Source organism: Pseudopipra pipra, chromosome 12, assembly GCF_036250125.1.
Source record: "Pseudopipra pipra isolate bDixPip1 chromosome 12, bDixPip1.hap1, whole genome shotgun sequence".
NCBI lineage: Eukaryota > Metazoa > Chordata > Aves > Passeriformes > Pipridae > Pseudopipra > Pseudopipra pipra.
The window spans coordinates 4,676,952-4,701,879 of record NC_087560.1 but is presented as its reverse complement, the minus strand read 5'-3'; the positions used below and the strand labels follow the sequence as shown (position 1 = coordinate 4,701,879).

Below are 24,928 nucleotides of genomic sequence, written 5' to 3'. Positions count from 1 at the left end.
TATACCCCAACCCTTTCAGCTCTGCACCCCAATCCCCCAGCAGCAGACACCCCAATCCCCTGGCTGAACATATCCCAACCCTCCCGGCTCTGTGCAGTCCAGTTCCCCAGCCCTGTGCACCCCAATCCCCCTGGCTTGCTGCCCCCAACCCTCCCAGCTTAGTGCACCCCAATCCCCCAGCGTCAGACACCCTAATCCATAATCTCTGGCTCTGTGCACCCCATTCCTCTAGTCTGGTGTTCCCCAACTCTCCCAGCTCCGTGCACCCCAGCCCCCCGGCCCCATGCACCCCAATCCCTCTGATTCAGTGCTCCCCAAACTCCCATGCCTGCGCACCCCAATCCCGCAGCTCCGTGCATCCCAATCCCCTGGCTGAATGCGCCCCGCTCTCTCGGCCCTGTGCACCCCAATCCCCCAACTCCAGGTTCCCCAGTCCCCCAGCCCCGTGCTCGCCAACCCCCCAGCTCCTCAATCCTCCAGCTCCAGGCTCCTCAATCGCCCTGGCCCAGTGCTCCCCAATCCCCCAGCCCCGCTCTCCCCGATCCTCCGGTCCTGCTCTCCCCAATCCCTCAATTCCAGGCTCCCCAGTCTCCCAGTTCTGTGCACCCCAATCCCCCAGCCCCGCTCTCCCGGATCCCTCAGTTCCAGGCTCCCCAATCCCCCAGCCCCGCTCTCCCGGATCCCTCAGTTCCAGGTTCCCCAATCCCCCAGCCCCGCTCTCCGGGATCCCTCAGTTCCAGCTCCCCGCTCCCCAGCCCCGCTCTCCCCCGTGTCCCGCTCCAGGCTCCTCCCGCGCCGTTCCCGGCAGGAAGCAGCCGCAGCCAATCGGGCCGGGGCCGCCGCCCGGACCCCGCGCTGCCGCCGCCGCTGCCCGGTAAGTGCGGGGGGGCCCGCCCGGCTCGGGGGCGGCGCTGGGACCGCACCGGGGCCGGGGGGCTCGGGGGGTGCCGGGGGTCCGGCCGGGAGCGGGGCAGCCCCGCGGGAGGAGCCGCCGCCGCCCCCGCTGCCCCTCCCGCGGGCCGGGGCGCGGGACCCGGGCGGTGTTCCGGGAGGGCGGAATGAATGGGGCTCCCCCCGAGCCGAGCCCCGCCGGGGGGACGCGGCGCAGCCGGGGCTGGGGGGCTCGGGGAGCCCCGGCGGATGTTGGGGGGGGTGTCGGGGTCCCCCCGTCTCGGTGCGGGCAGTCCCGGGGGGCAGGCGGTGGCCCCGTCGCTTCCCATGGCGGGTATGGATTCAGGGAAGGCGGCATCCCGGCATGCTTAGAAATCCGATTTAAACCGCCCTATTTTGTGTATTGGGCTGAACACACCCCACGCGTGGGACAAAATCCCGAGGGGAAGCGGTTGTTCCCCTTTTCCCTGGGCTGAGACAAGAGATACCCCCCTCCTTCCTACCAAGTATCACCCCGAATTTATATTCTTTCCTCCTGCCAAATATCACCCCAAGTCCTTGTCCCTTCCTCCTGCCAAGTATTGTATCCAAATCCTTGTCCCTTCCTGCCACCAAGTATCACCCTGAATCCTCATCCCTTCCTCCTGCCAAGTATCGCACCCCAAATCCTAGTCCCTTCCTACCACCAAGTATTGCATCCCAAATCCTCATCCCTTCTTCTTGCCAAGTATCACCCTGAATCCTTGTCACTTCCAGGCACCAAGTATCACCCCGAATCCTTATTCCATCCTCCCACCAAGTATCACCCCAAATCCTCATCCCTTCTTGCCACCAAGTGTCACCCTGAACCCTCATCCCTTTTTCCTGCCAAGTGTCACACCTCAGGGTGATAATTTGGCAGCTGATAATGTGGGTATTATAAAAAAAAAGCTCTGTGATAGTAAATAAAAAATAGGGAAGGGATGAGGTATGATTCCTGGGGGGATTTAGTTATTCCTTGGGTTTCTGGAGGATCCAGCCATCCTGGCTTGCCTTCACAAGGGCATTCCTCTTCCAAGGAATGTGTTTGTGGAGTTCCTTACATCCCAATTTATGACAGAAACTCAGGTCTGGGACAGAGCCCATTCTTTGTCCCGGGATGACACCACAGGAATGGGGAAACTGAGTCATGGAAAGGAAAGACTCCCAACTGCAGAAGGAGGACTGGGGACATGGGTGTCCCCTTCCCGTGACACCTCTGAGCGGGTCTGGCAGGACTTGTAGGTCACGAAACCCGTAAAATATAATTTATTTTAGCATCCCCAGGAAAAGGGAAGAACTCCAAGGGAGATGAGTCATGGTTTCCCTCGTCTGGGCAGCTGAGTGATGCCCCATCACCCTCTCCTGCCACAGCTCCCTCCCTTCCCGGCTGCCTGGCATTGAGCACAAGGCTGGCTCTGGGCTTGTACACTTGGGAAAAGGCAAGAGTCAGGTTTAAGAAAAAAGCTGGATAATTTGTTTTCTCCAAAGAGCCTCGTGCGTGGGATGGAAGGAGAGGGGATTTTGCCCCTCGGAGATCTTGGGGCAAAACTGTACCTCAGCTACCCCCTGTTCCCCGTGCCTCAGTTTTTCCCCGTGCCTCAGTTTCCCCCGTGGGAGCTAAGCTGACCAAAGCTTCGGGGCTGCCTTTCCCTGATTGAGAGGAGTTTAAGGAATAAGGTGCCAATGGCCCACGTTGTTCCCACTACCCCCAGGCAACTGGTGCCACGACACTGATTTATTTCAAACTTGGCTGTGTCGGTGCTAAAGGCTCCGGGCGGAGCAGGGGAGCTCTGGGATGTGCTGGGACAGGGATGGGACACGACAGCAGCGCTGCTGGCTGCGATATCTGGGGCTCATTTCTGCTGTGAGGGAGGAACGTGGGTCACGAGCTCTTGGCAGGGCCGGGAGGGATGCTCGGGAATCCGGCCAGAGTAGCCAGCGGTGCCGGGCAGCTTGCCCTCACCTCTCCCCACATCCAGCTCTGAGACGCTCTGGCTCTATTCCCCACTTTTCGGGACAACCTCATGCCGGAGATTTTTCTGCCTTGAACAGGGATGAACCTCCCAGCCCTCCAGCTGCTGGCGGAGCCAGGAATCTGCAAACCTCTCCCGTTTAGCTTCTTCTGTTTAGTTTTTAGCAATTTTGGACACTGGGAGCGAGTTGCCTCCTCTTGGAGGACAGGGATGTAACAGCCCAATGCTGCTGCAGGGAAAAGCTGGGAAAGAGAGAAACAAAGGGGAGGAGAAGCAGGGAGGAAGGGAAGAGGCTCACGTGGCTTCCCCAGGGCACCGGCCAACGCCTCCAGCACAAGAGCTGCCTCCGGCTCCATCGGCTCCCCGATGCTGGGGATGCAGCAATCCTTTGGCTGGTGCCAGGCTGGAGGTGAACCCCCTCCCAGGTTTTGTGACGGGGTGGGTGCTCTGTGGGGATGGCTGGTGTGGGATCCCCGGCCTGATGCCGGTCTCCTCCCTTCTCTTGCTCTTTGTCCCTGGTTCCCAGCACCATCTCAGTGTTTCCTTCTGTTTTTCTTCAGCTCAGAGCTCTTGTTCCAGGAGAGAAGGCTCCCTGTGAGGACTCCCCAGGCTGTGCTTGCTCCCGCTTTCTTATCCAGACTTTGCTTCTGCCAAGGATGTTCTTCCTGCTGCTTGTCCTGGGAGTGCTGGCAGGTGAGTAGGGCTGAGGGGGGGTCAGCGTGTCACCACCCCAAAGGACATGTCCTGAGTGCCATGTTTATCCCAACAAAGCTGCCTTTGCCCTGTAATTCCTGGTGCCAGCTCCCTCAAGGCGTTTTTCCTGTTTTGTGGTCCTCTGGCTGCCCAGGGCATCACCCTGGCTATGGCTTGTGGTGGCACTTCATAGCAGGGGACACCTCCTTCCACGTGCTACAGCTGAATGGCAAAGCCAGGGGAGGAATAAATCCTGAAGGTTTTGACTTACCTGGGAGAGATGTCGGGACTGAATCCTTTTGGATTCCACAACCAGCAGCGATTCTGGCCAGGCTGGTTCCTAAAACCCCCTGGCATTTATTATTAGCTGTAGGGAGACGTGACACTCTGGAGTCTCCCTGGAGCCAGGCAGGCTGCCCAGTGCTCTTGTCCTGCCTGTCTGTCCATCTGCAGCCCCTGGCAGGGCTCCTCCTGCCTGACTCCTTCCTGCAGCTCCTCCTCCTTCCCCACAGCTCCTCATCCTCCCCATGCAGTCTCTTGCCTCAAATTTAATGTCTCATTGCTGCCCTCGTCCCATGGGAGGTATTTGTGGGAAGGGCTTTGCTGTGTTCTGCAGCGGTGCTGAGCTTGAAATATAAAGTAAATCCATGGTCTGAGGTGAGATTTCCCCCCTTTTCCTCCCTGTTTTGGGATTGGGATCTGCTTTGGGGGACATTGGTGCCAACAGGCACCCCAGGACCACCTTCAGGTCCAGCAGCCCTGGCACAGCTGGTATTGCTCCGTGGTAGGGTTGGCATTGTGCCATGGGACTGGGACATGGCTGGCATCATGCTGGAGCACTGGGATGAGGTTGGCACCATGCCATGGCACACTGGTTGGCATCATGCTGGAGCACTGGGATGAGGTTGGCACCGTGCCATGGCGCACCGATTGGCATCGTGCTGGAGCACTGGTGCCATCTAGTGCCTGCCAGCCTGGCTAGAGCTGGCTCATCCTGGGGACACGAGACTGTGTCCCCACTGCTGTCACCCTCTGACCTTCCCTCCCCATGGAGACAATCCAGGCTATGTGTCCTGAGGGGTGCAGGTTTCAGTGCCTGTGGCTGGCATCTGAAGGCACTGGTGCCCCTGGTGTGGTGCTGGATGTGGGGCTGTCTCCCTCCTGGCAGGGTGGGCTTGGCTGGCAACGGTCCTGAGATGCCACCTGCCCATGGATCCCTCCCATGGGCATCCCTCCATTTGCTTAGATGTTGCCCAGGTGGAAGCTTAAGGAGGTGCTTCTGCAGGTCCCACCACCCCGTGCTCTTGCCCTTGTCACCCTCCTGTAGGTGCCATGGAGATCCAGGTCCCGGATGAGCCCGTGGTGGCTCTTTTTGGCCAGGACGCCACCCTGCGCTGCTCCTTCTCCCCCGAGGCCAACTTCAGCCTGGACGACCTGAGCCTCATCTGGCAGCTGACAGACACCAAGCGCTTGGTCCACAGGTTCTCCGGTGGCCGGGACCAGCTGGAAGACCAGGGCAGGGTCTACACCAACCGTACATCCCTCTTCTATGACCAGCTGCCCCAGGGCAACGTGTCCCTGCTGCTGCGGCGCGTGGAGATCGCGGACGAGGGCAGCTTCACCTGCTTCGTGCGCGTCCGCGACTACAACAGCGCCGCGGTGACGCTGCAGGTGGCAGGTGAGGCAGGGGGAGCTGGGCTGTCCCTGGGTGTTGTGTCTCCCCAGCGGGAAGGGGTCTCCATCACGCTTTGTGGAGCCCCTCTCTCCACCCTGGCTGTGGTTTCCCCATGAATTCAGGTCTCTGTTAGAGACCAACCAGCTGCACCTCCCCAAAATATTGCTGTGCGGGTTACAGTCCCTTCCCTGCCGTCATGGAGAAGCTGCCAGTTAAGAGAACACTTGGAAGCACGGCCATAAATGATCCAAAGTTGGGGAGCCGTCAGCTGATTGGTCTTATCAGCTGGAAGAATCTGTCCTGGGACTTGCCCAACCTCATTGGGTTGCTCCCGATCCTGATCCTTTGGTTGTCTCCATCACATCATGCTGGTTTTTCTTTCCCTTGCAGCTCCCTACTCTAAGCCCAGTGTGCACCTGGAGCCCAGCAAGGACTTGAAGCCAGGTGACCTGGCCGTCGTGACGTGCCACGCTTCCCGCGGCTACCCCGAGGCCAGCGTGCTCTGGCAGGACAGCCGGGGCAGCAACATCACGGAGAACATCACCACGTCCCAGGTGGCCAACGAGGAAGGTCTCTTTGATGTGCACAGCGTCCTCCAGGTGCTGGTGGAGCCCAGCATCACCTACTCCTGCCTGGTGCAGAACCTGGTGCTGCAGCAGCACGGCCACGCGTCCGTCACCATCACGGGTGGGTGAGCCACCAAATCTGGGGGAAAGGAAGGGCTGGGCTCTGTCTGCAGAAGGTGACCGTGGTGGCACTGGGATCTGGGATCCCTACTGTGGCCCAAAGCCACCCTGGGTGTTGCTACACTATGTCCCTGCTCTACCAACCTACCCCATGGACCTACAAGGGTGACTCGAGGCTGTGCTCTCTCCCCTGTCACCCCACACCAGCATCCCAGTAAGAACCAGTGTCCTTATTTCTTAGTCTCCAGCTTTGCTCCTTGCCCTGTGCCAACCCATCAGCAGGTGTCTTCTCCTTAGCCCGTTGCCATGGGGTGCTCTAAATTTGGGGATCTCCATCCCAGCTGCACCAATCCTTCTTCAGGAATCCAGGCTGGAGGAATCCATCAAGCACGCTCAGCATCACCGCTTTACTCTGAGCTCTGCCTGCTGCCCTCCCAAAGCTCCTTATAACCTCTTGCCCTCCCCAGTAGCATTAATTAGTGTTTAATTACTCTTGGTACGGCATTTGCTGGTTAGGGAGGTGAATCCTTGGTGGAGCATAAACTTTCTAGCTGGATGCACCAAACTCTTGCAGGAAAACCTGCATGGATGCTGCTGGTTGGGGACAGGGGGGTGGCTTTTGGGTGGGCTCCTGAGCATGCAAAAAAAAGGTCAACCTTGGGGTGACATCTGTGAAGGGGCAGGGCTTGGGGCAAGACTGTATTTGGAGAAGGAGCAGTAATATGGGGAAAAATTGGATTTCCAGCACTCCAGGAGATATCCCCTGAGCCCTGGTGGTCCCTGCCATGTTGTTCCAGTTCCTGAAGGAACCCCCAAAAATATGGAGAGGGACTTTGGACAAGGGCCAGGAGTGACAGGACAAGGGGCAATGTATTGAGATTGCCAGAGGGCAGGGTTAGATGGGATATTGGGAAGGAATTCTTCCCTGTGAGGATGGTGAGGCCCTGGCACAGGTTGGCCAGAGAAGCTGTGGCTGCCTCATCCCTGGAAGTGTCCAAAGCCAGGTTGGATGGGGCTTGGAGCAACCTGGGCTAGTGGAAGGTGTCCATGCCCGTGGCAAGGGGTGGAATGAGGTGAGCTTTAATGTGCCTTCCAACCCAGGCCACTCTATAATTCTAAGACCCTGGGGAAGGTATTCCCATCCTTTGTGCCCCCCTGGCATGAGATGACAGGGGAAAGGGAGCAGGTGCAGGATCATCTGATGCTTCTCCTGAGCTTCTTAGCAAGGGAAGGGTCAGCCTGCAGTCAAATTTATGAGTGGAATTATATAAAGATTTAATGAAGTATTTTAGGGAGTGACTCAACCTGCTGCTTCCCTGCCGGATCCAGGCCTGCTGGGGGAGGCCATAATTCTGTGCACCGATGGTTTGCCTTCCAAAGCCACCCTTGTGCCGCCAACTCCCTCCACGGGGACGTGTCCCCGGCACCGCGGGGTCCTGGTGTGGGGCACACGTTCCCTTGCTGGGCAGTGGTGCTCACCCAGGTGTTGTGTCCCCCCTCCCCTGCAAGGCCAGCACCTCGCCTTCCCCGCCGCCGCGCTCTGGGTCACGGTGGGACTCGCCATCTGCGTCCTGGGGCTGCTCGTCGTCCTGGCCTACGTGTGCCACAAGAAAATCCGGGAGAGCTGCGAGGAAGAGGAGGAAAACGCAGGTACTGGGCCAGCTCCTTCCCCCAGAAAGGGGGAATGGTTTGCCGAGGGTGATGGAATGGGGGGAGCTGGGACAAGTGTTCACCAGCACAGGTTTGCCTTGGTGGTGGCGGCTTTTAAGGGATGAAGGGATGCTGGGGGCAGTGGCACCAGCAGATCTGGGCCACAGAGCCCGTGCTGGCTGCAGACAGCTCTTTCAAACATACACCTGGTTTTCCTCCCACCCAGCCTGTCTCCCCCTTTTCCTGCTCTGAGCATCCTCTGTGTGTCTGATACCCACAGCCAGGAGCATCTCCTCCAGGGAGGTGCCTCTAGCACTTAGCACCGTAGAAATAGCATAAGAGAGATGCTCTGTGCTCTTGTTTCCTGCATCCTCCTCCTGTTTGGGTTGTTTTTTTTATTTATGGAGACATGTTTGCACAAAAAGGGGGAGGTTGTTGCTTTAAAAAGCTGCCGTGCTCCGAAAATGGCCGAGGAAGCAGCTTTGCTGGCGTTCCCGGTTGTTTTCTCTCGCTGCCTCCCAAGGCATTCACTTTGCCAAAGCCTTTCCCTGCCGACATCACTCTGCGGGGCCGGGACTCACAGTCTCCCTCCCCGGGGGCTCCTGCTTCACTCCTCTCCCTGCCAGGGAGGACCTTGGAAGCAATGCCACCGTGATCCCTGGCTGTCTGTGTCCCCAGCAGTGGGGACAGAGGGGTTTTTTTCTCTAGGAAAACATCTGCAGAAGTTATAGATGTATTTTTTTATATATATATGTAATATTTTTCCCTCTGTACAGAGAATTTTCTCCTCAGCCAGGGGATTTTCAGGGCCGTGACGCTCAGCCGTGGCCTGGGGCCAGCTGACCTCAGTCCTTTAGCATCAAGACACAGCTCCCACCCCGTGATGTTTTCCACTGATGGCTGCACACCCACCCTCAGGAATAACTTTTTGCCGTGGCTCTTGCTCAGCCAGAAGCCAGGCAGGGACCCTTCCTGCCTCCTGTGGCTGCCAGGCTCATGGGAACAGTGATTTTTGCTGGGCTTTCCTGCTGGGAACGGCAGCGTGGCAGGACTTGCCCATGGGGTGTAAAAGCTCCCGGGCTCCAAGGTGGCAGCCTGGTGGGTGCTGTAGGAGGGGGATGCTCATCCCTCGGTGGTGGGGTATCCTGGAGGTGCCGGGGGATCCGTGGTGTCCCGCTAAGCCCCTCACTGAGCGTTGCTCCAGATGGCAGCCGTGCTATAAATAGGGATGCGACGGCTGCGCTGCGTCGCCTGGAGCTGTGCCTTTTCCTGCTTCGCTTGTAGGGAATGTGCCACACTGGCACAGCGTGTGCTGGGGGAATACCCCCATGGGGTGCTGGTGCAGGTGGATGCCAGTCACCTCCCTGAGCACCCCCAGCAGCCCAGCAGCACCTGATCCCGAGCAAACCCCGGGATGCGCAGTGATTGCGGGTTGCTCCGAGCAGCCGGTGATCCAAGGGGCATCCCCAAAATCCAGGGAGGGGGGGTTCAGGGTGGGCCCTGGCACGTTTCCCACACTCTGTCTTGCTCTTTTGCAGGGACGGAGGAGCAGGATGAGGAGGGGGAAGAACCCAAGACAGGTGGGTGCATGGTCCCGTATAATAAACCTGAGGGTTTGTTATATAGGGAGTGCATTTTACTGCCCCTCCATCGGTGCTCAGCCCCCCACGCTCCCCCTTTCTCCGGCACATCCCTCACCTGGCAGCTCCCTGATAAGCCAGTCTATCCCATGATAAAAAAGGCATCAAACAGTTTAATTATATGCCTAGTGATTGCCTTTATCTGCTGGCACAGGAGCAACCCCGCTTGGGATGCTGTCTCTTCTGCTGGGGAGATTTCGGGACCGGGGGTTGGTTTGTGATGGAAATTGGTGTAATTTATTGGGGTGGGTTCCCTAAAGTGGGGTTTTTACTTATTTCCTCTGGGGAGGTGTTTCCTTGCAGGGGGGAAGGACTGACCCATGTGCTGTTTTGCTTTTCACAGCTCTGCAGCTACTGAAAAGCGCGGAGAGCAAAGAGGGTGAGTGAATTTGGCAGGACTATGAGCTGGCCCCTGGTGAAGGTTTCACCCTAAGCATCATCCTCAGGTGATGCTCAGATCTATGTGGAAAGCATCTGTTGGATTTTGGGTTTTTTTTTCCTCTGTATTTTCAATTTTCGTCATTTTCCACCCCAGTTCTCAATCAGATTTTCCCAGATCAGTGATTTCCCAGCACCCATTCCCACCCCAGTTTGGCCTGTGCTTGCTCTGGGTGCTGCTCATGTCTCCCAGCAGTGATGGAGTGAGTCAGCCAGTGGCTTCCACAGGATGTCTTTTCTCTTACCCTTCCTTTTTTGGGGCACCTTGGGATCAGGAAAACCCACCTGCCACCAGCTCTGGACACTGAGGAATTTGGGGGTTTTTTGAGTGTTGCTGTCGGTTTGGTGAGAGAAGAGGAATTGCTGGGGTTGGTCCTGCCCTTGCAGAGAGCTCCATCCCTCCCCATGCAGAATTCCCCAGCAGCAGACTGGTGCTGAATTTCAGGTGGAAATCCATGGAAATTGGTGTCTCAGCTCCCATTTCTGCCTTTCTCTATCTTCTCCCAGCCTCCTGGCTCGGTGCTGCCAGCAGCCCATCACCCCTCCCAGCCCAGTGTTGGGCTCCAGCGCTCTCTGTGCCTGGTCAGTCCTGCTCCTCCCCGACTCATTCCCATCCCCAGATCTCAATCTTTTAATTTATTTCCTTTCTTATTAAATCAGAGGCTTGGCCTCTGCTGCTGGTGAATCACTGCTAATTTAACCCTTCCTTCCTCTTTCATTCATCTGTGCTCCGCTTCCTGGCCCCTTGGCTTTTCATTCCCAGTGCATCCTGTTTGCTTAACCCCATGTGCCAGACATCTCCCACTGGCTCCTTGACCACTTTTGCAGCAGAAACGAAGTTTGGATAATAACACCTCCCAGGATTTGCTGGCTGCAGGGGCATTTCTAGCCAGGAGGATGAATGAAGGGATAAAAACACACCTAAATTTGCCTGAGGCTGACATCACCCTTGGGAGTGGGGATCCCAGTTTTCCTGGGCGAGGAGAGCCCAGAGCTGCTGCAACCAAGTGAACTTATTAAGTTAGACCTGTGAGTTATTCTTTTTTAATATGTTTGTCAGTTATTTATTTAGTCTTTTTTTTTTTCTTCCCAGATAACGAGCAAGAAATTGATTGACAGGGCAGTGCCCTGTGCCCTGGACCAGCTGAGATGTCCCCAGTGGGGACGAGGTCCAGGTCCCCTGGGAGGACACGGACCTGCTGCCACCCCTCATCCCGGGTCCCCTCACCTTCCTCCCTCCCTGACCGTGTCTTTGGGGTGCCCTGGGGCTGCAAAGAGGCTGCATCTCTTTATCCCTGGCAAGCTCTGAAGGCTGGTGTGTCCCTCCCAGGGATGGGGTGTGTGGGATGGAGGATCTTCCCTGTCCATCCCCACGGGGGGCTGAGAACAACCAGCATCACCCCTTCCCCCAGGCACCCCCTGCGCCTCCTCCCTCGTGGCCACAGCTGAGCCAGCCACCTTCCAGGTGCCTTCCAGGGCACATTTAACTGCCCTTCCCAAGTCCAGAGGCCTTGAGAGCGCTGATGGGCTCAGCAAGGTCCCTGGGAATGACTGCTGGAGCCCTGGAGGCTCCGGGAAGATGGGTGGGACCCAGGGGTCCCCAGGCATGGTGCTCTTGGCCCCCCTGGAGGCACCACTCCAGGGGCGTGTGGGGATAATTATTTTTTCACTTTGCAACACTGTGGTTCCCACTGGACTTATATTTTTGCCTTAAATGCAAAATCCCATTGGGGTGGTGATCTCCTGCCTAGGACTTGGGGTTTTTTGGGGAAGGGCAGGCCTTGGGGGGCACCTGCTGGCCAGGTGAGGCCCTGCTGTCCTCCCTGTGGTGACAGAGCTGATGCTTTGGGGGCTGAAGCACTGGTTGGGCCAAACCTGGCCAGTGTGTGGGGTTGAGCACCCGTTTTTCCCATGAGATCATGGGGTTTTGCCCTCGTGCATGTCCTGGGGGTCCTCCTGTTGCTGCTGGGGGCGTGGGGGCACCCAAACTGCCGGGGTGAACGAGGTGGCGCGTCCCTGGTCCTGCTCCAGGGGTGGAGAAGTCCCCGATGGCTCTTCTGCTGGTTTTAGTCATTATTTAAAGTCCAGAATCTGAAGGGATTATTGTGCCTTGACAAATAAATTTGGGGTTGTTTTGGCCAATGCTTTCCGGGCTCATTGTGGTCTCTGGGATGCAGCTTTGGACATAAATAGTCTGAAGATTGGAATTCCCAGAGCAAAACCTTCATGTTCCCCTTTTAACCCCACCTGAGCTGCCCTCATCCATCCCCAAGCACGGGGAGCAAACGGCCAATGCCTGCCCTCATCCCTCTGCTTTATTCTCATCCCTCAAGCAGTGGAATAAAGAGGAAAATCCCGAAGGGATGCTGTCATCTTTCCGAGATGGCTCCAGAATTCAGGCTGGTTAATCCCAGCGCTGGGATGCAAGAGGGTTCTGACAGGGCCTGGTGGGGAAGGGACCTCCCTAAATCACCTGTGAGGGACTATTTTTAGTTGTCCTTCCCCGTCATGAAGCCAAGCTCTGCATTCCAATAGGAAAATATTCCTGAAGGCGAGACGAGGGAACGTGTGCTGATCTCAGCCTCTGATTAGGGAGAGGATGGATGGTGATTTCATTGAGGGGTTTGATCTACGGCCTGAATTAAGTGCCAGCACAGGTTTTAACGAGGAGCCAGGAGGTGCCATTAATATTATTTAGTGCCCAGCACTGGGCTGGGGGAATGAAGCCATTAACCACCCCTCGGGTAACTCGTCCTTGGCGGGCAGTGGGATGAGTTGTCCCCACGTCTGGGACATCGTTGAAGGTCCCGAGATGGTGCCACAGCATCCCTGGGGATGTCTGCTCCGGCTGGGAGCTTCCTGGGGCTTTTATTTGGGCAGATTTGAGGGGTTTTTTTGCAAAATGCAGCCTGGGCTATGCAGGGAAAGCAGCTCTTGAGGCTGGTGAGGGAGAAAATCATAATTAGCTGTGGAAGCCCAGGGAAAACATTCCTTAGGTGGCTCCAGGGTGATGAACCCTTCTGAAGTGTGAGCTGCTGTTCCTGGGAGGATGTGCTGTGCTTTGGCCTGGGATAAAGCACCCCAGAAGGAGCTCAGTTGTCCCTCTTGTCCCCAGGTGCCATCCTGCTTTTGGGGCTGTCCAGGTGATGGATTTTTTGGGGGAGGAAACCATCCATCCTCTTCTTAATCCTATGTGATGAGGCCCAGGCAGGGATGAGGCTGGACAGCCGTGGGTTTTTTTCCATTCCTGAAAGCCCCCAGATCCTTCTCCACCTGCTCCTGGCTAATGGTGAACCTGGCAGCTGGGAAGGTGGGATTTAAGGGATGCAGCATGTGAAGGACCTGGCAGTGAGAGCTGACAGCTCACTCGTGTTTGCTTCATCCCTCCCGGGGGCAGGCGAGGCTGTGAGTGCATCCAAATCCCCTGGATGGGTGAGGAACAACCCCAAAATCCCATTTGGCAGCTTATTTCGGGAAGCACCGGGGCGAGTCTCTCCCGGTGCCGGTTGATGGCAACTCCATTTGCCTCATCAATATTAAATAAAGTTTCCTGCTTTTTCTATTGACCTAATTCTGAAAAGAGGTGGGAATACAGATGCTGAGCCTTGTTGCTGCCTCCCTCTGAGGATTGCATGGGCTGGAGGATGGGATGGGATGGGATGAGAGGGGATGGATAATGCCCCTGCTGTCCCCTTGGATGGGGACGCAGAGCCACGACCCTGCAGGCAGGGACTCTCTGGATACCCCACCCTGGGGTAGGATGAGTGATCCCCCTGCCTTTCCCTCTTGTCCCCTTGGATGGGAACATGGATAGGGCCACATCCCTGCAGGCAGGGATGCTCTGGATGTCCTGTGTGGTGGGATGGATGGGATGGATAATTCCCCTGCCTGTCCCTGTTATCCCCTTGGATGGGGATGTGGAGGGGGTCATGTCCCTGCAGGCCACAGGGATGCTCTGGATCCCTGTGGGGTGGGTTGGACCCTGGAGCTGCCTGGCACCCCTGGGTGACTCACACTGCCCTGCACTGTGAGTCAGTTTTGTTTTCCAGAGATGAAGGATCTGCAAGAAGCACCATTTTCTACGTAGGCTTGTTCCCATGGGATGATGAGCAGGATCCATCTCCTACGCTGCCCCCAAATACCCAATTTTTGGCCTCAGAATTGCCGGGCCAGACCTGAATTCAGCTGGAAAGCTCAGAGCAACCTGGCTGAGCTGCTTTCTGGTTTTAAGGCCATTGCAAACAGAATATCTGAGTTTCCCAGAGAAAGCAGAGCACAGAAACAGCCCCAGGGCTGGATCTTCCTGCTGCTCTGCTGCTGAAGGCAAGGAGCGGAGCCAAAGGCAGTGGGAATCTTAAAATCCACTTTCTGCATCTGCTCGTAGCTTTTCTTGGGAGGCAACAACCCCAAAAGAGTTAAATCCATTTAAAAATGCAGGATTTGTTATGAACAGACAGTTTTTATTGTATTTCCCTTTTGTTTCCTCCCAGTGCAACAATTGGGATGGGGAAACCACCCAGCTCTGTGCCAGCTCTGCTCGGGGAATTTGCTTTCCATGGGCAAGTTGGAGCCAACACAAAGCCCTGGCACGCTGGAAAGCTCATTTTTTGTCAAAAATAAAAGGCCTTGAAAAACTCTCACTTGTGCCATGGATGCTGGTCCCACCCTTTTGATGGGGGACGAGGAGAGCCATGGTATTCCCGAGGGAGTTGGGACTCCCATGTGGAGTTGGCACATTCAGAGCCAGTTTCTCCCTCCTGGAACACCTTTTTCGGAGCTGGATCCCAAGCAGGTTATTCCCTGAAACCACGAAGCATCTGATCTCGCTAAGTCAGAGTTAACGGAGGGGTTGAGAGACATTTTAATTACAGCTTTGGCTTTCCCGCGTGATTTATCCCGGGCAACGCAACCAATTTATCCATCAGCACTTACCAGGGATCTGAGGCAGAAAGGAGGCGTGGGGGGTGTTTGTGGCGGTGGCTCAGGAGTCGTTTAAGAGAGATTGGAAATGAAACGGGGATGTTGCTTAAAAAACCCCTGCCTGGCATGAAGGACTTGTCTCCAGCCAGGAAAATTAATGAGCGATACCTTTTCTGAACTCCAGTTCTTCTCTTTTGCCAAGCAGGGTTCATTTCTCTTTGGGATGTGCTGGTGGGAATGAGGGAATTGGGGTGATGTTCCAGTGTCATTTTGTGATCAGGTGGCATTGCAATTTCCTTTTACCATGGCAAACCCCCTGGCAATGCTTTTCCAAGAAGGATCCGAGCTGGTGCCGCAGGAAGAGAGGCAAAGAGAGGCTGATGCTGTTTAATGATCCTTAGAGAAGCGTGTGATGTCTCAGGTGAGATGTTGCTTAAACAGTGCCTGAGAAGTATTAAATCCCCCTATTAATACAGTATTTAACACTCCAGTGGAAAAGCACCCTGGTAAATAAACAGAGGGGACAGAGGGAAAAAGTGCTGACAGGGCAGTTGTTTTCCGTGCCCGATGCAGAAATGTTTTCTCTCATCCCAGGTGGTGAAGTTGTGTGTGGTTGGAAGGGACCTTCAAGCTCATCCAGTTCCACTCCCTTGCCATGAGCAGGGACACCTTCCACTATCCCACATTGCTCCAAACCCCATCCAACCTGCCCTTGGATGCTTACAGTGATGGGGCAGCCACAGCTTCTCTGGCCAGCCTGTGCCAGGGCCTCTCCACCCTCACAGCCAAGGATTTTTTCCCAGTGTGGATCTAACCCTGCCCTCTGGCAGGGGGAAGCCATTCCCCCTTGTCCAAAGTCCCTCTCCAGGGACCGACGAGGGAATGTCCTTCATTCCCAGGGGAAGCCTGCAGCGGGAGGACTTTGCAGCTGGGAAGGACTGTTCCTCCAGAGCTATTAAATCCCGATTACAGTGATGGATGCGGCATCGCTGCGGCGCGAGCTGGGAGGTGGTGGATGGATGGGGGGTTTTTTGCTGCCTATCGATCTCTTCTGCACCCGAAGGAGAACAAAAGCTGTTTCTCACCCAATAGCTTCAGGATATTAAAGCCAGTGAATCTCCCATCCCTTTTTCATCCCAGGTGCCTGAATGTATTTCCCACTGTACCCCTCCCGGTGCAAACCCTTGGCAGGAGCTATTGCAGGGGGTGAGAAACCCACCTTTGAGCAGAGAAACAGCGTGAGACACAGGGCTGGGGCTGTACAGGGTGAGCTGCATTGCTCCCTTTGGGACAGGAGCAAAGGTATGTGGGATGCAGGGACCCATCTGTGTAGCCCTGGTTCTCCACAGAGATTGGTTTGCAGGAGGTTCAAATCCTGGACCTTCAGTGCCATGTCCTGCTGTCGGGATGGGTAATGGGGCAGCAGGGACGTCACCTCCCATCCTCCTGTATAACCTCAGCTGCTGTGGGCACATGAACATCACCTCCCACCCTCCTGGATACCCTCAGCTCCGGGAACTCCCCCGAGCGAGCTCAGCTTGCCTGGTAAAACACTCCAACCCAGCAGAGGGATGAGCTGGGTTTGGAGACAACCCACTCTTGCTGAATTAATAAAGAGGCCTTGAGCCGCCGGAGAGGTTTTTCTTGTCGCATCATTTATTCATCATTCATAAAAATATCAGGGGCAAGGCCGGGACATGGAGATCATGCCAGAAGAGGTTGGCATGTGTGTTTGTGTGTGTGTGGCATTATAAATGCTGCAGGGGCACGACAGCCTGTGCCTGATGCATGGGCCCGCAAGGGGATCCCACCAGGAATTTGGCTGCACCCCTGTATCTGGGTAGGAGCTTTGCTCATACATCTCATAGCTGTAATGCAGGGCAGGTTCCCCAATTCCAAACCCACCCCAAAGGTCCTGTCAGCCTGGGAGGAAGATGCTGCAGCCAATAAACCCCGTGTTTCCCTGGGCACTCATGTAAAGCACCATTAGAAACACACCAGGAACACAAACATTAAGGCTAAAATATCCCTCCCAGCTAGTTCATCCACGCTGTTGAGGAGTGGGTGTGCTCAGGGCATCCCCCCATGGCAAGGGGACCCCCCTTGCTGGGCCCTGCCCCCACAGCAAACTGCTCTGAGTGACCCCCACCCTCCACCCAGCTCGGAGGTGTAGAGCCATTAGTCATCCTACTGTACACACGAGCAGCTGTGCCAATTAGCATAATTAACACACGAGGGCCAATTAATCTCTTGATTATGCCTGCCATTCACTTATCAGCTGCTATTATGGGAAGATCGCCTTTTGTACCTCTGCTTTCTATGCAAATGAGCTGGTTATGATGCCTTCATTACTCCAAACACAATTACCCGGCGCAGATTCCTGTGAAATCGGGCACGGACAGATTGCAGATGCCACGGGCCACAGCCCAGGTGGGTTTTGCTGTTCTCCTCTCCATTTCTGAATGTGCCACCTCCAGGGGTGCTTCACCATGTGGATTCTGGGGAATTGCTGATGCTGATCATGTGGGGGAGACTGGGGGAGAAATGTTTGTGGGAGCCTTGCTGGGCCTTGGCCACCTTGGTCAAAATTGGCTCCATCTCACAGAGTGAGAAGGACACAGAGGTGCAAGGGACCTGTGGCCATTTGGCCACTGAGGTGGTGGTTGATGCCACCCCAAACAGGCAAGACCTGGGACAAACTGCTCAGGGGCAATTCCCAAGTGCAGGTCAAGGAAAATCACCCCCTGTGCCCTGAGAGGGAGGGATGGTCCCAGCTGGATCCCATTGTCCTGCTCCTCGCTGGGCGGGGTCCCGCTGGCAGCCCCCAGGTGTGCCCTGTCTGGGCTGGGCTGGGCTGCTGGGAGTGCTGGTATAAAAGGGTCCTGGGCAGCACCTCCTCCATGAGCTGCTTTTTCTGGAGTCAAGATGGGGCCTGCAGGCAGCCTGGGTGTTGCTCTGTTCTGCTGGGTGCTGGCTGAAGCAGCATCCAACAGCCCCTGGGGGTTCCCTCAGAGGGGCTCGGGGGTCCTGAGGGTCTGGGGTGACTCCTCCTGGAGCCGGCCCCATGTGCCTTCCTTCTCCCAGCCCTGGGCATGGGTGGATGTGTCCCAGCTCCAGTCCATGGCCCCGCTGCACCCCGTGGCCGTGCAGTGTCAGGAGGCACAGCTGGTGGTCACAGTGCACAGGGACCTCTTTGGCACCGGGCGCCTGGTCAGGGCTGCGGATCTGAGCCTGGGGTCAGCCTCCTGCCTGCCCCTGCCCCAGAATCCTGCTGAGAGCACTGTGACTTTTGTGGCTGGGCTACATGAGTGTGGCAGTACCCTGCAGGTGAGGGGGGGTGCTGGGGTGAGGTGCTGCTGAGTAGGGATGGACCTTCTCTGGGCTCTGAGCAGCACTGGGTGGGTAAATGGGAAGTGCTGTGGAGAGCAATGTGCTGCCTGATTCACCCCTGAGAAGCTCTTGGTCCTGGAAGTGGCCTGGTAAAGGGTTTGGGGTGAAGAGAGGCTGATTTGGTCGCAGCAGTGAGGGGTGGTTGTGGCCATGACAAAGGTAGTTTTCAGAGTATGGGTGCCATCCTCAAGCCCACACCCAACAGCAAGAGAGACTTGTAGTGTTTGTGACTTGGACTCAACTGGGTGCATGAACACATGGGAGAGTGGGTGCTTGGAGTTCTGAAGTCCTCAAGGCTCCTTGACCTCCTTCAAGGCTGGCTCCTTGTTGGAATGCCAATACAAAGCCTCATGGTGTCCTATAGGCACTGAATTTGGGGATGTGGAGCACAGTCTGTGCCTTTACAGCTGTGGCCTGTGTGTTCTGGCAGTCAGTGCTGGGTCTGTGGTGGTGCTGAGTTTATGGAAAATAGTTTGTTTTCCTGTCTTCTCATCTCTCTCAAATCTTCCTTCCAGATGACCCCAGACTCCCTGATCTACAAAACAAGCTTGTCCTACAAACCTACTCCTTCTGGCAACCTGGTCATTGTAAGGACCAACCCGGTGGTGGTTCCTATCGAGTGTCACTATCCCAGGTGAGTGTGGGGGCTGTGCCTCTGCCCCCATGGACCTCAGGTGATGGTGGCATGGCTGTTAATGCAGATCTCCCCCGTTCAGGAGGAGCAATGTGAGCAGCAGTGCTGTCCGGCCCACGTGGGTTCCCTTCCGCTCCACGCTGTCGGTTGAGGAGAGGCTGATGTTCTCCCTGCGCCTCATGGATGGTGGGTGCAGGCCTGCCAGCCCCATTTCCTCATCCTCTCTGCTCTTGCTCACATGCCAAGAGCCCAAACAGGGCTATAATCTGGGCTGAAGTGAAGCCCACACTGCTGCACAGTTGAGAGGTCCCTGTGCTGGGGAGGGCAATGTGCTGCTCTCCCGAGTGACCCGTGCCCTTGGATCTCCCTTCCAGATGACTGGAGTGCAGAGAGGCTCTCCAACGGCTTCCAGCTGGGGGAGAGCCTGCACCTCCAGGCTGACGTGGCTTCTGAGGGCCATGTCCCTCTGAGGCTCTTCGTGGACGACTGTGTTGCCACTCTGAGCCCCGACAGGAATTCCTCCCCCCGATACGCCTTCATCGACCTCAGCGGGTAAGGGGGGCCGTGTTCAGGGTGGTACTGCTGAGCTGGCTGGCGTGTCCCTGACTCCTGACCCTTGCCCAGGTGCTTGGTGGATGGGAGAGCAGATGACACCACTTCAGCCTTCATCTCCCCGAGGCCGAGGCAGGAAACGCTGCAGTTTGTGGTCGACGCGTTCAAGTTTGCAGGAGATGACAGGAACCTGGTGAGACGTTGTGCCAACCCCTCCTCCCCGGGGTGTTTCAGATGTGCTACTCTGCTTGTATAAAAAAAAATTAAAAAAAAATCAGCATCCAAGGCTAACTAGTTTTAATTTCCCTTCCAGATCTACATCACTTGCCACCTGAGGGTCTCCCCAGCTGACCAAGCCCCAGATCCATGGAACAAAGCCTGTTCCTTCAACAAAGCCAGCAGCCTGTGAGTAGCTGGTGCTCGTAGGGAGGGAACCAGCCTGGAGGAGAGGCTTTACAGATAATTCTGTTTCAGTTGGGCACCTGTGGAGGGTACTGGAGACATCTGCAGCTGCTGTGAGACCGGCAACTGCCAGTTGCATGGAGGATACTCCCGGAGAACCAACCCTCCTGCCAGATGGCCAGGGAGGCGCTTGAGGAGAGATGTCCCTTCTGAGCAAGGTAGGGCTGTGTCTAAAATGTGCCCCCAGGGCTGGGTGACCCTCTAGGCTGGGACAGCCAACATGCTGTAACATCTTTAGTTCCAGGAAAACCCAGCTCTTCTCCAGAGTCCTTCAGCAAGTACTTTCAAACTGAAAGAGGGAGAATTTGGGTTGGATACAGGGAAGTTGTTGGCTGGGAGGGTGGTGAGACCCTGGCATAGGCTGGCCAGAGAAGCTGTGGCTGCTCCATCCCTGGAAGTGTTGGAGACCAGGTTGGACGGAGCTTGGAGCAACCTGGGATAGTGGAAGGTGTCCCTGCCTGTGGTGGGGGGGAAATGAGGTGGGCTTAAAGGTCCCTTCCAGCCCAGGCCACTCTGGAATTGTATGACTTTATTCTAAGTAACTGTGTCTATGTCCTTATGTTTAAAAGGAAAGCTGCTCTTGCAGGGTCCATTGTTCTGTTGCTCCTAAAATCCAGAGTGAGCAGGAATTACCTCCCCTGTGAACTTGCTTGTTTGTTTTTTTAGGTGGTCCCTCAAGGGTGACAGAAGCTGAAGTCTCAGTTGGGCCACTGTTAATCCTTGACTCAGCTCAGGGATTATGGAGTTCCTCTGGAGGTTTTGGACCAGCAGGGAAGACCCCACAGGGTATGTGTGTGGGGTTTTTTTGTTTGATTGTCAATCAGGTCTCTACTGAAGGTGACTCCAGGTTCTAGTCATGAATCCCCCATGATTTCACACCTGGAGAGACTTTCTAGTATAACCACCAAGAGACAGTTTGGGGAACTCCTTCCCAGAGCTGCCAGCAAATTCATCCACTGGCAGATGATGGGAAGCCATTTGATGTGTAGTAAGTGTCTCTTGTCTCCCCCAGGTGCTGCTGGAGGACTTCCTGTGGTGGTCCAAGTTGCTGTGCTCACAGCAGCCACTCTGCTGAGCCTCACAGCTCTGGGACTGTTTCTCGTGTGCAGGAAGTGTCCCTGCCCTCCTGGGATGTCATTGTAACCTCCATCCCTAATAAAAGGAAACATTTCTGCCCTCTCCTTGTGTGAAACACTTCTGTCCCTCCTCAGTGGAAAGAGGGGGGTGCCAGGCAGCCTTTGGTGTGCTTGGATGTGACTCTCCAAACGTGGAGGCTCCCTGGATGTTGTGTCCTTGGCAAAGAAACCTGAACACTGGCTGCAAACAAGGTATGGCTCCTGTTTTCAGGTGGATGAGGGAAGAATTGCTGGTGCTTAGAGGTGCTGAATGCTTTCCTGACTTCAGAAGTCCTATTTGCTCCTCCTTAGCAGCGGTGTTGCTGGAGGGTGTGAGAACAGGCTTGTTGGTGTTAGTGCCTCCTCATCCAGGCTGCAACCTCTCCTGAAGGACACAGTGGCAGTTCTAACTCTGGGCTGAGTATGGCTTCTGCTGCTGGGAGAACTGGGAAAAAAACTGGTGTTGGGGACGGGAAAAGGCTCAAGATGCTCCTGTTTAGTGTGGCCTCAGCTGTAGGGAGAGCAGAGAGCAGTGACTAGATGGGAAGGTGGAAATGGGGACACTATAAGAAAAAAAGGGACAGATAGGGAAAGCTACTGGTCCACCAGCTCTAAATTGTGTTTTTTGTTTTTTTTTTTTTTTAAATATAAAGGAGGGGAAGCCCTCAGCTGGTAGATTTGCCTGGATTATCATCACCTCTCCTTGTAGCACCCTTGGGGCCTCTTCCTGCTGTGCTAGTGGAGCTGAGCTATAGGGCACGGGAGTCCTCATTGCACTGAAATTGAGGCAACATGCACCAGACAGGCCTTAAAGCTGTGTTAAATTGCTCTGTGCTCTTTGGCTTCCCCTCCCAAACAGCACAGGCTTGTCCCAAAATCTTGGCTTAGGCCGCTGAAAGCATCTTCTCTGGTGGAGTTCAAGCTGGGTGTGAGCTCTTGGTGTCTCAGCTCCTGATGTGGTGAGTCAAACAGCACCTGCACTCCTCAAAGCTTGAGGAACACGGATATTTCTCAAGTGTTTGTGTCCCTGTATCCAGTTCCAGCTGGAGGCTGCAGGAGTTTGTTATCCTATAGCTGGAGGACTGTGTGCTTTGGGGTGCTGCCTGGTTTGAAGATCAGGAATCTGCACTGGGGCAATTAATGCCCTGGTTTATGTGGTGTGGGACCCTGTGCTCTGTGGAGAGCACAGTGAGGGTATTGGGCTCCTTGAGGCACAAATTTGCCTTGATATGGGAGCTGATGGCCCTTCCAGGGAGGATCCTCAAACCTGTTGACTCCCCTCCATCCTTCTGGTCTGATTGACCACCTGGCTTGTTCTCACTTTCCATATCCTGGGAGAATCCAAACACCTGATGCTTGTAACAGCCAGTTCTGAGCTGAGGAAACTGCTCCTGGCCCTGGATAAGGAATAAAAAGAGCAAGATTGATTCAGATGTTTGCTCCTTTGCTTATGCCTTCTGAAGGCTGCTGCTGTTAAAGGCATTCCTTAAATTGGGTGGCTGAAGGCTGGAAGCAGCTCTTCTGCCCTTGGGCTGGACTCTGATGATGCTCTGTGTCCCTACAGTGTATTCCAAGAAACCCTGAGGGCAGCCACAGCTCTCCAAAGGAGCCTCTCCAGTGCTGGGAAAGCAGCTTGGTGCCTGTGCTCCATAGGCTTGGGAGGGTGGGGAGCAGGGACTGCCTCCCCAGACAAGCTGGGATGGAAAGCCCAGGGATGATGTGCCTCAGGCAAATGTTTCCTGGTTCTGTTTTCATTGAATTAAGCAGCTGAGCTGAAATAATCAACTGGAAAAGTGAGGCAGCTATGTAAGGTTTTTTCTTTGGCTGGAATCTTCCCTGATCAGGCTCTCAACCTTCATGTTTTATGCACAAGCTCCTTCCTGGAGGAGCTACAGAAGATTTAAAACCTCCTTTTTTTTTCTTAATTTTTACCTTGACAGGATGACATGTGCTGAGTGTGTGGCCAGGCTGTGATGTTGCCCTGCCAAAAGGGTGGTGGTGCTCTTCCCAAGGGCATGGAGGCACAACTGTGTCCTTGGAGTGGGAAATGGGGAAGAAATCTGGCAGGGTAGGGGGAGTTATGGCACAGAAATCCTCTTTCGAGGCCCATCTCAAGCAGGAAGAACTTGTCCTTCCCTTCTGCCAACCCTCATTTTACCCCTGAGAAGAAGCTCCTTGATGTCTTGGGGATCCAATTCCTGCCCCAAATATCTTCTGGAGCTCACCCTGCTCCTTCAGCTGCACTTTGATCCCAGCTCAGGGCCTTCAGCCATGCTTTCCTGCCACAGGTGTCCCTGATCAGCAGCTCCCAGAGTCCTGTGAACACATAGGAAGCTCATTAAAATAAAGAAATATTCCCTTTGCTGGAAAAAAAAAAAAAACAACCAGGAAAAATAACTTCTGGTGTTATTAAAACTTCTGTGTTTTCTCTTTAAAGCTCTGGAGTTTGGGAGAAGGGACCTGTGAGAGAGGCTTTTTCCATTGTTGATGTCTTTTTGTAAGCTGTTTATTGTAAATAATTTCTGTTTTCCCCGTGAATACCCGGCGAAGAAGCCAAAAAGGAAAATTTCTGGTACCTCTCATGAGTATTTATTCCCATCTGAGAGACAAATGTGTTTCCCCAAGGAACTGAGCTTAATTCACTTCTGCTTTTGCTGCCAGAAAAAAAAAATTGTGCTGCAGTGTAAATGGAGATGAAGGAGCAAAATCCATTTGAAAACACCGCCGGTAAATTGAAGGTTTGCCGTATTTGCCGAGGTAATTTAGAGCAATTCCCCGCTAACGAATTAATGCACCACTTCTTGTTCATTATGGTTTTCCTAATTTAATTGGAGCTCTAAGTGTGAGCTTCATTACCAGCAAATATTAATGTAATAAAGCAGGTTTTGGTGGAGTCCATCATTCCCAGCCAGCTTGGTACTCGGGGGGCCGTGCTGGAGAAGGGCTGGGAGGAGGAAGAGGAAGGGCAGGGATGCTGCTTTATGGGTGCCACATCCAGGGGCCAGGGGGTTGCCCAATCCTTGGCAGAATAAAGTCCATTTTCCTGCAGCCTTGCAGGGAAGAAACCCACTAAATCCCTAATCCGCCTCATGGACGGACTGAGGGGAGCAACTCCATCCCAGCACAGCCCTGGACTGGCTTTTTAATAACCCTGTTGTAGGAAAAGTAAAGAAGAGGAAAGCAGAGCACAGGTGACATGAGTTTCTGCAGGCTGGGGCCCAGGAGGGACAGGGCCACTCTGCTCAGTCGTGTTCTTGGATGCAAATGGTTCCATGCATAATTCAAACTCCGTGTTGCTCATCCTGAGTAATCCCTGCTCCGGCTAAGAGGGATGGGGAGGGAGAGACTTCTATTTTCGAGCCTTTATTGTTGTTGTTTTCTCCCCAAAGTGTTTCCTAAGTGCTGGGTAAACAGATTTTCCTACGCTGCATCAGGTACCCGCTGGAGCACCAAGAGCTGGGCATTGTCCAGCACCCCCGAGGGCACCATGGATGTTATCCCAGTAGTGAACATGGATGTCCCAGTGGTGACCATGGGTGTCGGATACTGGAGGATGTCCCGGAGGTGACCATGGGTGTTGGATATTGGAGGATGTCCCAGAGGTAACCATGAATGTTGGATATTGGAGGATGCCACAAAAGCAACCATGAATGTTGGATGATGTCCCAGAGGTGACCTGTAGCTGATACCCCAGTAGTGACTGTGGATGTTGTCCCAGAGGTGACCACAGATGATATCCTGGAGCTGAACCACATCCCAGGCACTGCATGGATCAGCCAGTGGGGGGATAATTTTATAATCCATCGTTTGAGTCTGCAGGTGCTGGCTGTGAAAAGACCTGTTTTAGCACAAAGCTGAGCTGGGGGGTGTTCCCACAACTCCAGGTATGAGGTTATGAGGTCCTAAACCCCATCCTGACACCTCCTGGGACTCTGGGCTCAGCTTTCCATGACCATGTTGGGTCCCACCTGGCTCAGGTGGCCCTGAGGACACAGCTCTGCTCCCTCCAAGGCCAAGCCCCCCCAAACCCAGCCCTGTTGCTCCTTATTATGGGCTGGCACTGATGCCTTTGATTTTTCTCGGTTTGGTGTTAGTTTGTTGGTTTTTTTTTTCCTTTCTAAGAGCCCCAACGTTTTAATTATTTATTTGGAGCGTGATTAATGTTTTGTCTGACGCTGTTCTGCCAGG

General features: G+C 54.9%; 2 protein-coding genes across 3 annotated transcripts; both read left to right on the top strand.

The window, feature by feature from the left end:
* The first annotated feature begins 755 nt into the window (after positions 1 to 755).
* Positions 756 to 11,816, top strand: CD276 (CD276 molecule). Of its 2 annotated transcripts, none has more exons than XM_064668554.1 (8): positions 756 to 874; positions 3,446 to 3,578; positions 4,906 to 5,256; positions 5,644 to 5,940; positions 7,449 to 7,589; positions 9,128 to 9,169; positions 9,573 to 9,608; positions 10,761 to 11,816. In XM_064668554.1, exons 2-8 carry the CDS (start codon positions 3,542 to 3,544, stop codon positions 10,781 to 10,783), a joined length of 927 nt encoding a protein of 308 aa, XP_064524624.1. In that variant the 5' UTR covers positions 756 to 874; positions 3,446 to 3,541; the 3' UTR covers positions 10,784 to 11,816. The 2 variants fall into 2 exon arrangements, with proteins under 2 accessions (XP_064524624.1, XP_064524623.1); XM_064668553.1 differs by lacking the exon at positions 756 to 874 and adding an exon at positions 3,195 to 3,323.
* Positions 11,817 to 17,443: 5,627 nt separating this feature from the next.
* On the top strand, positions 17,444 to 20,804 carry LOC135420768 (zona pellucida sperm-binding protein 3-like). Its single transcript, XM_064668552.1, has 9 exons — positions 17,444 to 17,914; positions 18,493 to 18,611; positions 18,694 to 18,797; positions 18,986 to 19,163; positions 19,236 to 19,356; positions 19,477 to 19,568; positions 19,638 to 19,783; positions 20,292 to 20,411; positions 20,638 to 20,804. The coding sequence occupies exons 1-9, from the start codon at positions 17,513 to 17,515 to the stop codon at positions 20,766 to 20,768; spliced, it is 1,413 nt and encodes a 470-aa protein (XP_064524622.1). The 5' UTR covers positions 17,444 to 17,512; the 3' UTR covers positions 20,769 to 20,804.
* Positions 20,805 to 24,928: the final 4,124 nt, after the last annotated feature.

What these genes read in the sequence shown, in the direction of transcription:
- CD276 (XM_064668553.1), top strand. Translation starts at nt 3,252, where the DNA reads ATGCTGGGGATGCAGCAATCCTTTGGCTGGTGCCAGGCTGGAGGTGAA. An exon ending in CGCGTCCGTCACCATCACGG is followed by an intron (nt 5,941 to 7,448) that starts GTGGGTGAGCCA and finishes CTCCCCTGCAAG; the next exon opens with GCCAGCACCTCGCCTTCCCC. An exon ending in AAGCGCGGAGAGCAAAGAGG is followed by an intron (nt 9,609 to 10,760) that starts GTGAGTGAATTT and finishes TTTTCTTCCCAG; the next exon opens with ATAACGAGCAAGAAATTGAT.
- LOC135420768 (XM_064668552.1), top strand. Translation starts at nt 17,513, where the DNA reads ATGGGGCCTGCAGGCAGCCTGGGTGTTGCTCTGTTCTGCTGGGTGCTG. An exon ending in AGTGTGGCAGTACCCTGCAG is followed by an intron (nt 17,915 to 18,492) that starts GTGAGGGGGGGT and finishes TCTTCCTTCCAG; the next exon opens with ATGACCCCAGACTCCCTGAT. An exon ending in TTCAACAAAGCCAGCAGCCT is followed by an intron (nt 19,569 to 19,637) that starts GTGAGTAGCTGG and finishes ATTCTGTTTCAG; the next exon opens with TTGGGCACCTGTGGAGGGTA.